Raw genomic sequence first — 13,539 nt, 5'->3', positions numbered from 1 at the left:
CTCTCTGTCCACTCTTGCAATCATGCTGACAGAACCATGTCCTTATGTAATTTCTCTGCCGAAACACAAGCACTTATAAACTCACCCTGCTTTCAACTAGCAGCACTTTATCTACCCAGTTACTGTCTATGCACTGGTAGAATGACTTAGGCATTAAGAGATATAGTGCTACAGGCAAATGTGCACAATCTTTGCAAGCCCATAACTTCCTGTACACTACTGATTCACTCATGTAATAATATAGGTAGTACTCATGCAGTGCCCCAATCACACTGTCACTCTCTGTCCACTCTTGCAATCATCCTCACATAACCATGTCCTTATCTAATCTCTCTGCCAAAAGAGAAGCACTCACAACCTTACCCTGCTCTCAAATACCAGCACTCTATCTACCCATTTACTGTCTATGCACTTGTAGAATAACTTAGGCATTAAGAGATACATTGCAACAGTCAAATGTGCACAATCTATGCAGGCCTCTAACCCCCTATAGACTACTGATTCAGTCCTGTTATAATCCTGATAGTACTAATGCAGTGCCCCAATAACACTGTTACTCTCTGTCCACTCTTGCAATCATCCTGACAGAACCATTTCCTTATCTAATCTCTGTACCGAATCACAAGCACTTCTAAACTCATCCTACTCTCAAGTACCAGCACTCTATCTACCCAGTCACTGTGTATGCACTTGTAGAATGACTGTGGCATTAAGAGATATAGTGCTACAGACAAATGAGCACAATGTATGCACGCCCCTAACCCCCTATAGACTACTGATTCACTCCTGAGATAATCTAGGTAGTACTCGTGCAGTGCCCCTATCACACTGTAACTCTCTGTTCACTGTTACAATCATCCTTACAGAAGTATATCCTTATCTAATCTCTGTGCCAAAGCACAAGCACTTATAAACTCACCCTACTGTTAACTACCAGCACTCTATCTACCCAGTCACTGTCTATGCACTTGCAGAATGACTCAGGCATTAACACACGCGGTGCTACAGTCAAATGTGCACAATCTATGCAGGCCCCTATCCCACTGTAGACTACTGATTCAGTCCTGCTATAATCCTGATAGTACTCATGCAGTGCCACAATCACATTGTCATTCTTTGTCTACACTTGCAATCATCCTGGCAGAACCATGTCCTTATCTAATCTCTGTGCCTAAGTACAAGCACTTTTAAACTCACCCTGCTCTCAAATACCAGCACTCTATCTACCCAGTCACTGTCTATGCACTTGTAGAATGACTTAGGCATTAAGAGATACAGTGTTACAGTCAAATGTGCACAACCTATGCAGGCCCCTAAACCCTGTAAACTACTGATTCAGTCCTGCTATAATCCTGATAGTACTCATGGAGTGCCCCAATCACGCTGTCACTCTCTGTCCACTCTTGCAATCATGTTGACAGAACCATGTCCTTATCTAATCTGTCTGCCAAAAGAGAAGCACTTATAACCTCACCCTGCTGTCAAATACCAGCACTCTATCTACCCAGTCACTCTATATGCACTTGTAGAATGACTGAGGCATTAACACATAAAGTGCTACAGTCAAATTTTCACAATCTATCCAGTCCCCTAACCCCATTCAGAGTACTGATTCCCTTCTGCAATTACCGAAGTAGTAGCCATGTACAATGTTATATACATTGTGTTTATTTAGTAATACAATAGTATATTTCATAAATTTATTTTAATAATGTCATATATACATTTTTAATTTTACAGATATTGTTCATCATCATTTTTTAAAAATTACCAGGACTAGAATAGCACAAAAGAAGAAACAACAACAAAAAGGAGTATGATTTGAAGAAAACAGAACAGCAAGAATTAGATGAACTACAACATGTGGGGAAAAAGGAAAAGTCTTCTGGTAAGAGAACGAAATAATTTGTTAAAAAAACTTTCAAAGGCTTAAAACAGTGTGCAAAATGTGGAATATATAAAGAATGCCCCAACAACAAAGAAGAATAAAAAGAAAAAAGTTAATAGAAAAATGCATTCTGAAGAATCAATGTATGGTAAAAGGAAAAAGAATCAGTTTGCAGAAATTAGAAAGAGAATGTTTTACAATAGAGTTGTTTTTAATTTGTTGAAAGATGTGAAGAAATATAAAAGAAGATCAGCATTTTATAAAAAGAAGAAACAGATTGAAACTATTGTTGACAAGGTTTTTGAATTAAAAAGGAAATTATTCATCTTAGTTTTAAACAGATCACTTGATAAGTCAATACATTTTATGAAGGCCAAAAGTAAGAAGAAGAAAGTTATTAACAGAAGTAACTTTTGTGATTTTTTTGGGGTGAATGGAAACACAGTTCAAGTTCAGAGCCTTTTTTTAATGAAGAGAGTTATTTTCAAACCAATTCATTGTTGCTCGCAGTTGATACCAGTGGTCGAGCTTATAAGGTTAAAAATGGTTGTCCAATGGAGAAAGAGAAGATGGTTCCCAGAGATGTAGATTAAGTGGTAGCTGATGAAGTTCTAGGGAGACGTCCTAAAGCTCCTGTGTATAATTGGGATTGTAGTAGTATTTGTAGTATACGACAGGAATCTATTGAAATTTTACGCTATTTCCTACGAGACTATAGTAAATTAAGTGTTAAACAAGAGATTCAGAAATTGCAAGGACTAGATCTTTGCATAGTGAGAAAAAATACTGGTTTGCAAGGTCATTCTCTGGCTTGTCTTTCAAGAAAAGTATGTCAAAGCATTTTTCATAATTTTAGAATGTTAGCAGTACATCATTCTCAAATGCGGAAGTTTGTGAGAAGATTGTATTATGCTAAAAGTCCAGCACTAATTTTAAATGACTTAAACAGTGCTCTTTTGCATGGAACAGTATCAGATGTTACAAAAGTTTGTGATGAAATAGAGTTTCGATACTTTGGTCCTGAAGAAGAGAGTGGACAAAGTGAGACATTGATAGAAGTCGATGTTGAAGAAAATGTGGAAAATAGTAGTGCAGAGAAGTTTGAAGAACAAATTACAAAGTTTAAGGTAATTTCTTGTGAGAGGCCAAATTAAATTTGTATTTGTTGCCGACGAACTCACTACAGAAATCAGACGAGGACTGTTGACCTGTATTTAAAAAGTGAAAGAGAAAATAATGATAAATGGAAGGAATTTGTAACTTATTTGTTGGTAGAGGATTGCTTTGATTTGGGTACTGATCAGCGTATTTGTAAATATTGTTATAACAAATTAGACGACAATAAAATGCCTGCTAGAGCTGTCCATAATAATCTAGAGTTAGTAACTATTCCTCCAGAACTGATAGATTTAAACACGTATGAGTCTATTCTGATTCAATGTTGCACCCATTTCAGGCTAGTGTTCGCATGGAGCCTAAAACAGATAAATTGCCTCAAACAGATTTACAGCGAGGATTAAAAGGTAGAGTTGTATATTTACCTCTAGATTTAAAGAAAAATATTGAAACTATTGGTTTAGAAAATGTAGAAAGTGAACCACTAGTTATTCTAGTTAACCCCTTCCATGCTCATGACGGAACGATTCTGTCATGAGCATCGGTTGAGCTGTGCTCATGACGGAACCGTTCCGTCATGGCCCCGCCCGCGCTCGAACCCTTCAGCACCGCGGGGGAATCCGCGCAGCGCTGAAGGGGTTAATGGTGTTCCTACTAAGAGTAAGAAAATTTGGCAGGAATTAGTTTTGAAGTTAGGAAAGTGCAAAAGGCAACATTATATCTTATAAAAAACAATGATTACTACAAGAATGTTTATGTAGAAGAAGAAGAAATAATTTTAGGAGATGATAGTGAAACGTCAAGTGGTCAAATTGAAAAAGTTGACATGTCCAAAAGTGAAAACATTTATGAACATTATAGTGTACATCCACTTCATTCAAAAGAAGTGATGGGGAATAGTATTTAATTATTCCAAATGAAGGAAGCGAAGGGGACTCTCATGAGTGTATGGGAAAAAAGTTTGGAAGCTCGTTGTTTTCCCCAGCTGTTCCCAACTGGAAAAGGTGGACGCTATGATGAACGATCAGTACATATTCCTGCATCAGAATATCGGACAATAAGATTGTATGCAGAAGATCCAAGATTTCGACAATGTATCCCATATGTATTTCATCTTTTGTTTGAGAGTGACTTGTCTGGACTTTCATATGCAGTCAACCACATCCTAAAAACAGGAGTACATCTTAAAAATGTTTCTGCAAAGGAATTCATGGATAAGTACATCAGAGAGACGATCAACTAATTAATTTGATGGCATGTCAGCGCAGTACTAATGAGTATTGGTATCGTCGTCATGGAAAACTTAAATTCATGCTAAGGAATTTAGGAACTCCTACGTGGTTTGTTACCCTAAGCTGTGCTGAATACGCTTGGGATGATTTACTTGAATTTCTTTGAGAGGCAAATTGAAATATTACAAATTTTGAACACAAGACACCTGGAGAATTGTGCTCTTTGGATCCTGTAAATGTATGCAGATATTTCAACCATAGGTTTGAAGCTATGATGTCTTTTATCTGCAATAAAAAGAATCCTCCTCTTGGAGAAGTTATTGATTTCTTTTGGAGAAAGGAGTATCAAGCTAGAGGTGCTCCTCATATACATATGCTTTTATGGATCAAGGATGCACAAATTTGGAACTGATTTGGAGGACACTGTTTTATCTTTTATTGAAGACTATGTCACATGTGCTACACCAAATAGAACAGAAGAAAACACCTTAAGGCAACAAGTGTTACGATTCCAAAGTAATTGATGTGGCAAATACTGTCAACGGAAATACAAGTCGAAGGAAAAGTTTTATACCAAATGTCGTTTTGGATTTCTACGTCCAGTAATATCCAAAGGAAGAGTAAACAGTTTCACGTCAGCAGTGAGACATACCATCACTAGAAAATCTCCCAAAAATATGAACAATTTGAGAAGAAGTGAAGAATCAAAGTATATCAATGATTATAATCCAGTTATTCTCTCAATGTGGAATGCTAATATGGATATCCAGTATGTTGTGGAAAATTCCATTGCTGTTGCTCGGTATGTAACATCATACATAACAAAATCAGAAAAGACGGAGTTGAAAGAAATGTGGGAAGAAATTTCCCACAAGAAGAGTCTTAGTAAGAAATTGTACAGTTTTAGTTTGAAGATGTTATCCCATCGAGAGATTGAAGCGTACAAAAGGTTGTCGTCTTCAAGTTTATATTCACAGTCAAGAGGGATTATTTGGGTGAGTCTAGGTCTTGGTGCAACGCTAAATTGAGTACTTAAACCTATACAAGAAATCGAATATTTAGCAGTAAATGAACCGGGAAGTTCAGATTTTGTCAAAACAAACATGTTGGATACATACTATCCAAATAAAAGTCGTCATCTTGAAAACATATGTCTCTATGCTGCAATTTTACAGTTTTAAGAAAAATACTACAGAAAACATAAATGAAGGAAAATATGCAGTGATTGGTTCAGAAGGATGATTGGTGAAACATACGAAAGGAAATCTAATTAATCACAGGAAACTGAGTTGTGATACTGCTGATAAAAGAGAATTTTACTATTTAGCACTTTTACAACTGTTCAAGCCTTGGTGTACGGAACTGCAATTACTTGGAGATTTTCAGTGCTATGAAGATTCTTTCAATGCATGTAAAGATAGCGTTGAATGCCCAGTTTTTGCAAATTGTCTGAAAATGTTAAAAGAAATTGATCAAGAAGCTACTATTGCAGCTGAGATTGCTAGAGACAGTTCTCAAGACAGTCAAAGTTCTGGACCTCTGAGTAAAGATCCACTAGGACAAACACTTCTTGAAAATGAAGCAGCAATCACCATGAATGAAGTGGAAACAGCAATGCATCAAGCTCAAGAAGATATCATGGACTTAGAAAACTTGGAAGAACAACTAAATATTGAACAGAAAGAAATATATCAGCAACTTAGACAACAGATCGACCATGGGTTCTTCATGAAAAGAAAGAATGCACATAATTTCAACCTATCCGAATGTATATCAGTGGTCAAGCTGGTACCGGAAAAAGTTTCTTGATTAAAGTTTTGACCACTTATCTACAGAAAATAACTGACTCACATTTGTCTTGTGTTGTAATTGCTCCAACTGGATTGGCAGCACACAACATTAAAGGAATTACATTACATCGTTTATTAATGCTACCTGTGGAACATGAAAATAAATTGGAATATCACAAGCTATCTGGAGAAGCTTGGTAGGAAGTTTCAAGAGTGCTAAAGAAAATGAAACTTCTGATTATTGATGAGGTGAGCATGGTCTTAAACTTAATGCTTGCCTTTGTGCATTTAAGAATGCAGCAAAATTTAAAAACAGAATACGATGTCTTATTTGGAGGAAAATATGTGATCGTTTTTGGTGATCTACTGCAACTTACTCCTGTAAAAGGGCACCAGTATTTAAAACACTTGTGCACGAAGATACCAGAAAGTCTTTGGGAAGTGTTGGAAACGTTAACATTTGGTCATATTTTGAGTACAAAGAACTCATTAAAAATATGTGACAAGCAAATGATGACGTTTATGGAACCATTCTTCAAAATATAAGAATTGGAGTATTGACAGAACATGGCAAAGGAGCTTTGGAAAGTCGGATACTTACCAACTTGTTTCCAAATGAAAATATAGATCCTGCAAAAATATACAAAAAAATTGCAGAAAATAAATCTATAATCTGCCTCATGCCAACACTGCGAGAGTGTTGTACATTTAATGAAGAACTTTTACAGCTGGAAAATGAACAAATAATAAAAATGGAAGCCATTGATAAAATAGAGCATGAAGGAATTACTATTATTTTGACAGAAAAACTGAAAACAAAATTGGATTCTTTGGAAAAATCTATATCTAAAACTGCTGGTTTAGAAAAGAATTTATATGTATGTGTAAACTGTCAGGTTATTTTACGCCATAATTTGGATGTAGAAAAAAGTTTAGTAAATGGAGCAATGGGAAAAGTTGTTGATTATGTTAATTATCCAAAAAAAGATGGAAATGAATATTTGTAAATCAAATTTGATCAGATTGAAGAAGTAAAACACAGTTCTCGTTGTTCTGCTCTTTTTCGCTTGTTAAAGATTTGTATGTTCGTAGAAAACAGTTTCCTCTTTCTTTGGCATATGCAGTGACTATTCATAAATCTCAAGGTTTAAGTGTAGACAGTGCTTTGGTAAATATTGAAAGTACCGTATTTAAAGAGGGTATGGTATATGTTGCTTTGTACCAAGTCAGAACTTTATTTGGATTGTATTTGCTTGATTTTGATGAGAGAAAGATTAGTGCAGATGTAAACTGTGAAGAGAGTATAATCGGTTAAGGAGACTGTATGCTCCCAATTTAGGTGAATGTCCAGTATATGAAAAGCGTGTAGTAAGTCGAAAAAGAAGATGTGAGAATATCTGTAGTGAAGTTAAAGAGAAGAAAAAAAATAGGATAATGTTGAAAATCCAAGCCAAAACACAAAGGACACTATTGAAGAGATTGTCGGCTATCAGTTAGAAAATAGTTCAGGTATCAACTGCCATGATAATGTAGTGGTAAATGTTGTCTTTTTTCTTGAAAATCTGCTACAGCAAATTATAGAAAATCGAGAAAAAATGTCTTATTCCTTGTTGTATTCGATTTTTGAAAATCTGATAACTGATAAAAGTAAAATCCAAACAGTTTCTGATATTAGGAAGCTTTTGGATATATGTTCTGGTTCTACGCAATTTACACAGAATGTGCAACAGGATGCTCAGGAATTTCTAATGTATGTGCTTGCAGTATTAGAAGAAGAAGGAATACAAATTGAAAATCTATTTGGACTTTGTTATAAATGGGAACATGAATGTGAAAATTGTACGTTTACTTCTACCACTAACATAGGCACTGAGAGATTTATATATTTAACAATACCAGAATGTAAAACAGTGTCTTTCAACAAATTAGTTAAAGCAGCAAATCAAAACATGGAGTGTAGCCAATGCAAATCAGAAATGTTATCAACACTATTTATAAATAAATGTGAACAATATATAATTTTAATGATACCACTTTGCACATCTGATGGAAGAAAATTGAAAACTTTAATTAAAAATTTTGTAGCAAGTCAACTATCAATATCAGGAAGAACTTTTGTAGCAGTAGCAATTATTTTCCACGATGGACCTTCTACAACATCTGGACATTGCACTGTTTATTTAAAATGCAATAAAGGATGGACATGTTGTAATGATGCTCATTTAGTTTTTAGATATAGTTTGCCAAACGAATTACCAAATTCATACCTAATATTCTTAAAGCCAAAGTTCTAAGAACATAATATGACCTATTGGGTATATGTTAAACTCTATTAATAACATTACTTTGGACAATTTCAGTGTACAGGATTTCAGGAATATCATTTGGCCTAGAGGAAAGATATTAATGTGAATTAAGCACTTTTTCTGGGATATTCGGTCAGCACATATTTTAAAGAATATCATTTAGAGTATATGTAAATTATGAAGAATTATTGATTGAATTATTGCCTTGTAGTAACAAAATTCTCTTATAAAGAAGCATTTTATATATGTGTGATTTGTATTATGTCCTATGTTATTTGTATACAATGTGCAGACATAGTTCACTATCTTGAAAATATTTTTGACACAGATTTTATTTTTCTACACAATCTTCTTGATTGTTTATTTTTGCCTGCTGTTATGTGATGAGTAACATTGAAATCACTATTTATAGTGAAATTCAATATATTCTGAGAGCAGCAAAAAAGGCAAATACAATATTTTATATTATGCTTAAATTATGTTGTATTTATGAAATGATAATATTATATATTATAACTGTATTTTTTCTTCTCTTTTACAGATCCAAATTCCAAAGTTTTTAAACTTTAAAATATTGCAAACAACTGCAAAAAAAATTACAATATGTTGATATCTACTACTGTAAAGGTAAGGTTAAGTAATCCAAACACTATCCATCCACTACTACATTCACCCAGGCACTATTCATACACACCTTTAAACACCTACTCACTGCTTAGTAATGTCTAAAATACCTCAGGTACTAACCATACAGTCCACCAATCACTATGTTATTGGTAATCCAGTTTTTAAGTTATTTACTACTAGCATGTACTAATTCAATACCTCTGTCAGTACCCAAGCAATTATGCATTTTCTCAGATGATCTCCTTTCAATACTCTAATCATTCACTAGAACTATGTCCTTATGTAATCACAGTACCAAAACACATGCACTTATAAACTCACCCTGTTGTCAACTACCAGCACTCTACCTACTCAATCACTGTCTATGTACCTGTACAATGATTCAGGCATGAAGAGACACCATGCTACAGTAAAATCTGCACAATCTATGCAGGCCCCTAAACCCTTGTAGACCACTGTTTCACTTTTGTAATAATTTAGTTAGTACTCATGCCGTGCTCCAATCACACTCTCACTTTCTCTCCACTCTTGCAATGATCCTCACAGAACCATGCCCTCATCTAATCTCTGTGCCGAAACACAAGCACTTATAAACTCACCCTGGTGTCAACTACCAGCACTCTATCTACTCAGTCACTGTGTACGCACTTGTACAATGTTTTAGGCATGAAGAGACACTGTGCTACAGTTAAATGTGCACAATCTATGCAGTCCCCTAACCCCCTGTAGACTACTGATTCACTTTTGCAATAATCTATGTGGTACTCATGCAGTGCTCCAATCACACTCTCACTCTCTCTTCACTGTTGCAATCATCCTCATAGAACCATGCCCTCATCTAATCTCTGTGCCGAAACACAACCACTTATAACTCACCCTGGTGTCAACTACCAGCACTCTATCTACTCTGTCACTGCCCATGCACTTGGACAATGACTCAGGCATGAAGAGACACCGTGCTACAGTCAAATGTACAAAATCTATGCAGACCCCTAACCCCCTGTAGACTACTGATTCACGCAAGGGATTCTGTGTAACAGAGCCTGGTGAGAGGCAGTCAAGTCACCCCATCCTGGATTTCCCTGGGTGTCTAGTTTTAAAAAATGTATAGGTTTGCTAGGTTTCCCTAGGTGCCCGCAGAGCTAGCATTCAAAAACTACAGCTAGGCACTTTGTAAAAAAAAGGGTAATTTTTCATTTTGAAAATGTGGTTTGTTCACGTTGGGTTTTGAACCATTTCCTGTCGTGGGCACTGTGCCTAATTACACAAGTGAGGTACCATTTTTATCGGGAGACTTAGGGTAATTCAGATTTGTAAAGCAACTGTTATTACCTATTGACTATCGATGCATTTCTGCCTTCCAAATGAAAGACAATGTGTAAAAAGAAGTAATTTTGAAAAATGATCGATAATTCTCATGCTAGTATGAGTATTCCCAATTTTGGAAATGTGCAAATATCTACTGTTTCTAAACTCTATATTTTGTTCCCATTTCAGAAATATATAGGTGTCTTTCATACCGATTTTTCCATGTACTCATTTTCCCAGAATAATTGCTATATACCCGGTACATAATAAAAAACCATTGCAAGTCACTGATCAGTTTTTGGCTCTGGGTTCATCGGGTTCTTGGTGAACCTATAAGCCCTATACATCCCCACAACCAGGAAGGTCCAGCGGATGTAACGGTATATTGCTTTCATAGAGGTGTCATAATTAGAAGAAGTTACATGGAAAAACGTTGACACAAAAGGCTGTTTTTTTACCTAATTTTCAATTGTTTCCAATATTTAACTGTTAGTTTCTATAACGAAACCTAAAAGGATCTACACAAATGACCGCTTGCTGAATTCAGAATTTTGTCTACTTTTCCAAAATATATAGCTTTCCTGGATCCATTATTGCTTTCATACCCATTTCTACCATTAACTGGAAGCAGGTTGAAAGCACAAAAAATAGAAAAAATAGGCAATGTCCCAGATAAATGCCAAAACTGTGTAAAAAAATGTTTTTTTTTTTACAAAAGTCTGCTTGTCCCTGAAGGCTGGGAAGATGGTGATTTCAACACCACAGACCCTTTTTTGATACCATTTGCAGGGAAAAACCCAGACGCTTTCATTTGCAGCCCTTTTTTCCCATTTTTCCCCCAAAACCCAAAATGTAGCTGTAGTTTGGCTAATTTCTGGAACCCCTCCAGGGGAATCCACAAACCCTGGGTACCTTTAGAATCCCTATGATGTTGGAAGAAAAGAACACAAATTGGGCGTGGATACCTTATGTGGTCAAAAAGTTACAGGGGCCTAAACGCGCACTACCCCAAATAGCCAAAAAAAGGCTTAGTACAGGGGGGGAAAAGGCCTAGCAGCGAAGGGGTTAAACTAAATGCACGTTTTACTCTCTGTGGGGGTAAAGTGTCCCCTTTTAGTTAGTGAATCCTAAACCCATATCTTTAACAAAGAGCGTTTTTGCAGGCGGATGATTACATGGGCAGATATCTCGATGTATTTAAAATCTCAGCATTAGAACGAAAAGGTAATTCCTGGACATTTACTTGACAAATGTTAATATATTTCTGTTAGGACTGACAGAAGAGAAGTTGCCGTAGAAGGGAGGCAATAAAGATGTTTGAATTAGCGTCAATACAAACACGGCTCGGGATAGTAGTGTAGGGCGAGCAGCTGAAAACTTTAAATGAAACGAGTTTGCCAGATTCGCAGCCGGCGCTCTGGGCTTGTAGTGTCATCAAGTGAACTTTCCTTTCAGCTGAGAGGGGCGCGCGCCTTGTTTGTGTTTCAGGTCATGGGCTTTGAGAAGGAAGGTTTCAGCGAGTCTGAGGATCCTGCTCTCAAGTGCCAGCTGTGCACACGAGCGCTCGAGGAACCCCAGTCCACACCCTGTGGGGACATCTTTTGTGGCGGATGTCTGCACCCGTGGGCGGTGAAGCAGGGGCTCTGCCCGCTGGGATGTCAGCGTACCTCTGTCCGGGAGCTGCACCAGGTGCCGTCGCTTAGGGTCCTCATTAAGGGGCGGGAGTTCAAGTGTGGTAACCGGGGAAGGGGCTGCGGCAACTCCGTCCGTTTGCTAGACCTGGACGAGCACTCCCGGCTCCTCGAGTACAGCCCCAGAAAGTGCCCCCGGCCGGGCTGCCACGAAGTGCTGAACATGAAGGACGCAGAAGGGCATTTGCAGGAGTGCTGCGATCACAGACCGCCGGGAGTCTGCACCCAGGACTGCGGCTTGCCGCTGGGGCAGCGGGAACACCTGCAGCCGGACACCCGCTGCTGCCTGCGGACACTCCGAGCTCAGACCGAGGCCCTGCAGCGCAGGAGCACGGCCCTGGAGCAGGCGCTGAAGAGACAGGCAGACAGGTGGAGCACGCAGGAGCGGACCCTGCGGGCGCATGTTACCCAGTGTAAGGCTCGCCTCAGCAGCATCGCCAGAAGCATAGACGGAAGCAGTAACCGCAAGGTAAGGAGGGCGATGAGATTTATTTGGAATTAGTTACTCTGTGAAATATCACTGTAGCTTGTTTTGTTAATGGACTAGACTGGCCATTTAAGCACTGCAAAACCACAATTCACGAGGCCTTAAAAAAATATTTAGCCGAGCGTACAGACATTGACGTTACTGAGCAGAAAACTAAACTAGAAATAGTGAAAAGGCGACAAATATATGGGCTGCTACAATATGTATCTTAATGTGGCATTTGAAACGGGCGTTAAGCATAAGTACGTTGTAGGATTGTGAGCACCACGGTGTAGACAATATTGCTGAATAATAGCAATTCCATCGTCTTTGCAGAGTGAACATCAGTTCTTGCCACAACCCCGCATAATTCATAGAGCCAATTCTAAACCTAGCCGAAATTCTGTCATAGTTCAGCGGGCCAGGGCACGAGCCGAGCCCTTGACATAACCGTTCCCCCACCACCAGTGTCCTGGCGGCCATGCCCTAATTTATCCAGGAAATGATTGTTTGCCATGTGCTCGTTACACATGTCCATGTCAATAATATTGTGTGTGCAAATCACTATTGTTTAACCATGTACAAGTGACTTTATATATCGCCGCACTTTGAACGGAATTTCTAATATCGCAGATTTTAAACTCTATCAAAAAGTGATATGTATAGGAATGCACTATTTGGTCAAATTGGGAAATCAGCAATTGAACCCATGTTCCTGGCTGCACATTGTGCAAGTAATCCACTCTCCTCGTTGCTACTAGGGGTGAACACAACTCACGTAATTCTGCGTACCATAATCATGCATGATTGCCCAGAAATATGAGAAGAGTAATTCTGCATTTAGTGCTTTTTCCTTAGTGCAAAAATACCCCCTCGCGTCCAAAATTGACGCAAGGATGCATTTTGTGCCAAGAAATGGCGCTAAGTGCACCAGTGCATGAATATCAGCTCACACTCGCTAAATGTGCACTTGGAGTAGGATTTCCTGCCATTTAGTGCTATTTTCTTAGTGCACCTTCATGTCAAAAATGGAGATGAGGATGCATTTCACGCTAATAAATAGCACTAAATGCAAAAGAACACGCTTTCGCATGCTTTCTCACTAGGATTCTCCC

General features: G+C 37.8%; 1 protein-coding gene across 1 annotated transcript in view; it reads left to right on the top strand.

Moving 5' to 3' along the window:
• The first annotated feature begins 11,688 nt into the window (after nt 1-11,688).
• The window catches only part of PDZRN4 (PDZ domain containing ring finger 4), a 2,469,118-nt gene continuing 2,467,267 nt past the window's right edge, over nt 11,689-13,539 (top strand). The window contains exon 1 of the mRNA XM_085653075.1: nt 11,689-12,427. Coding sequence (XP_085509201.1) covers nt 11,759-12,427 — 669 coding nt within the window. The 5' untranslated portion in view covers nt 11,689-11,758. The remainder of the gene's footprint in view (nt 12,428-13,539) is intronic.

Source organism: Triturus cristatus, chromosome 4_1, assembly GCF_964204655.1.
Source record: "Triturus cristatus chromosome 4_1, aTriCri1.1, whole genome shotgun sequence".
In the NCBI taxonomy this organism is placed as follows: domain Eukaryota; kingdom Metazoa; phylum Chordata; class Amphibia; order Caudata; family Salamandridae; genus Triturus; species Triturus cristatus.
This window is presented reverse-complemented; position numbering and strand designations above follow the sequence as displayed.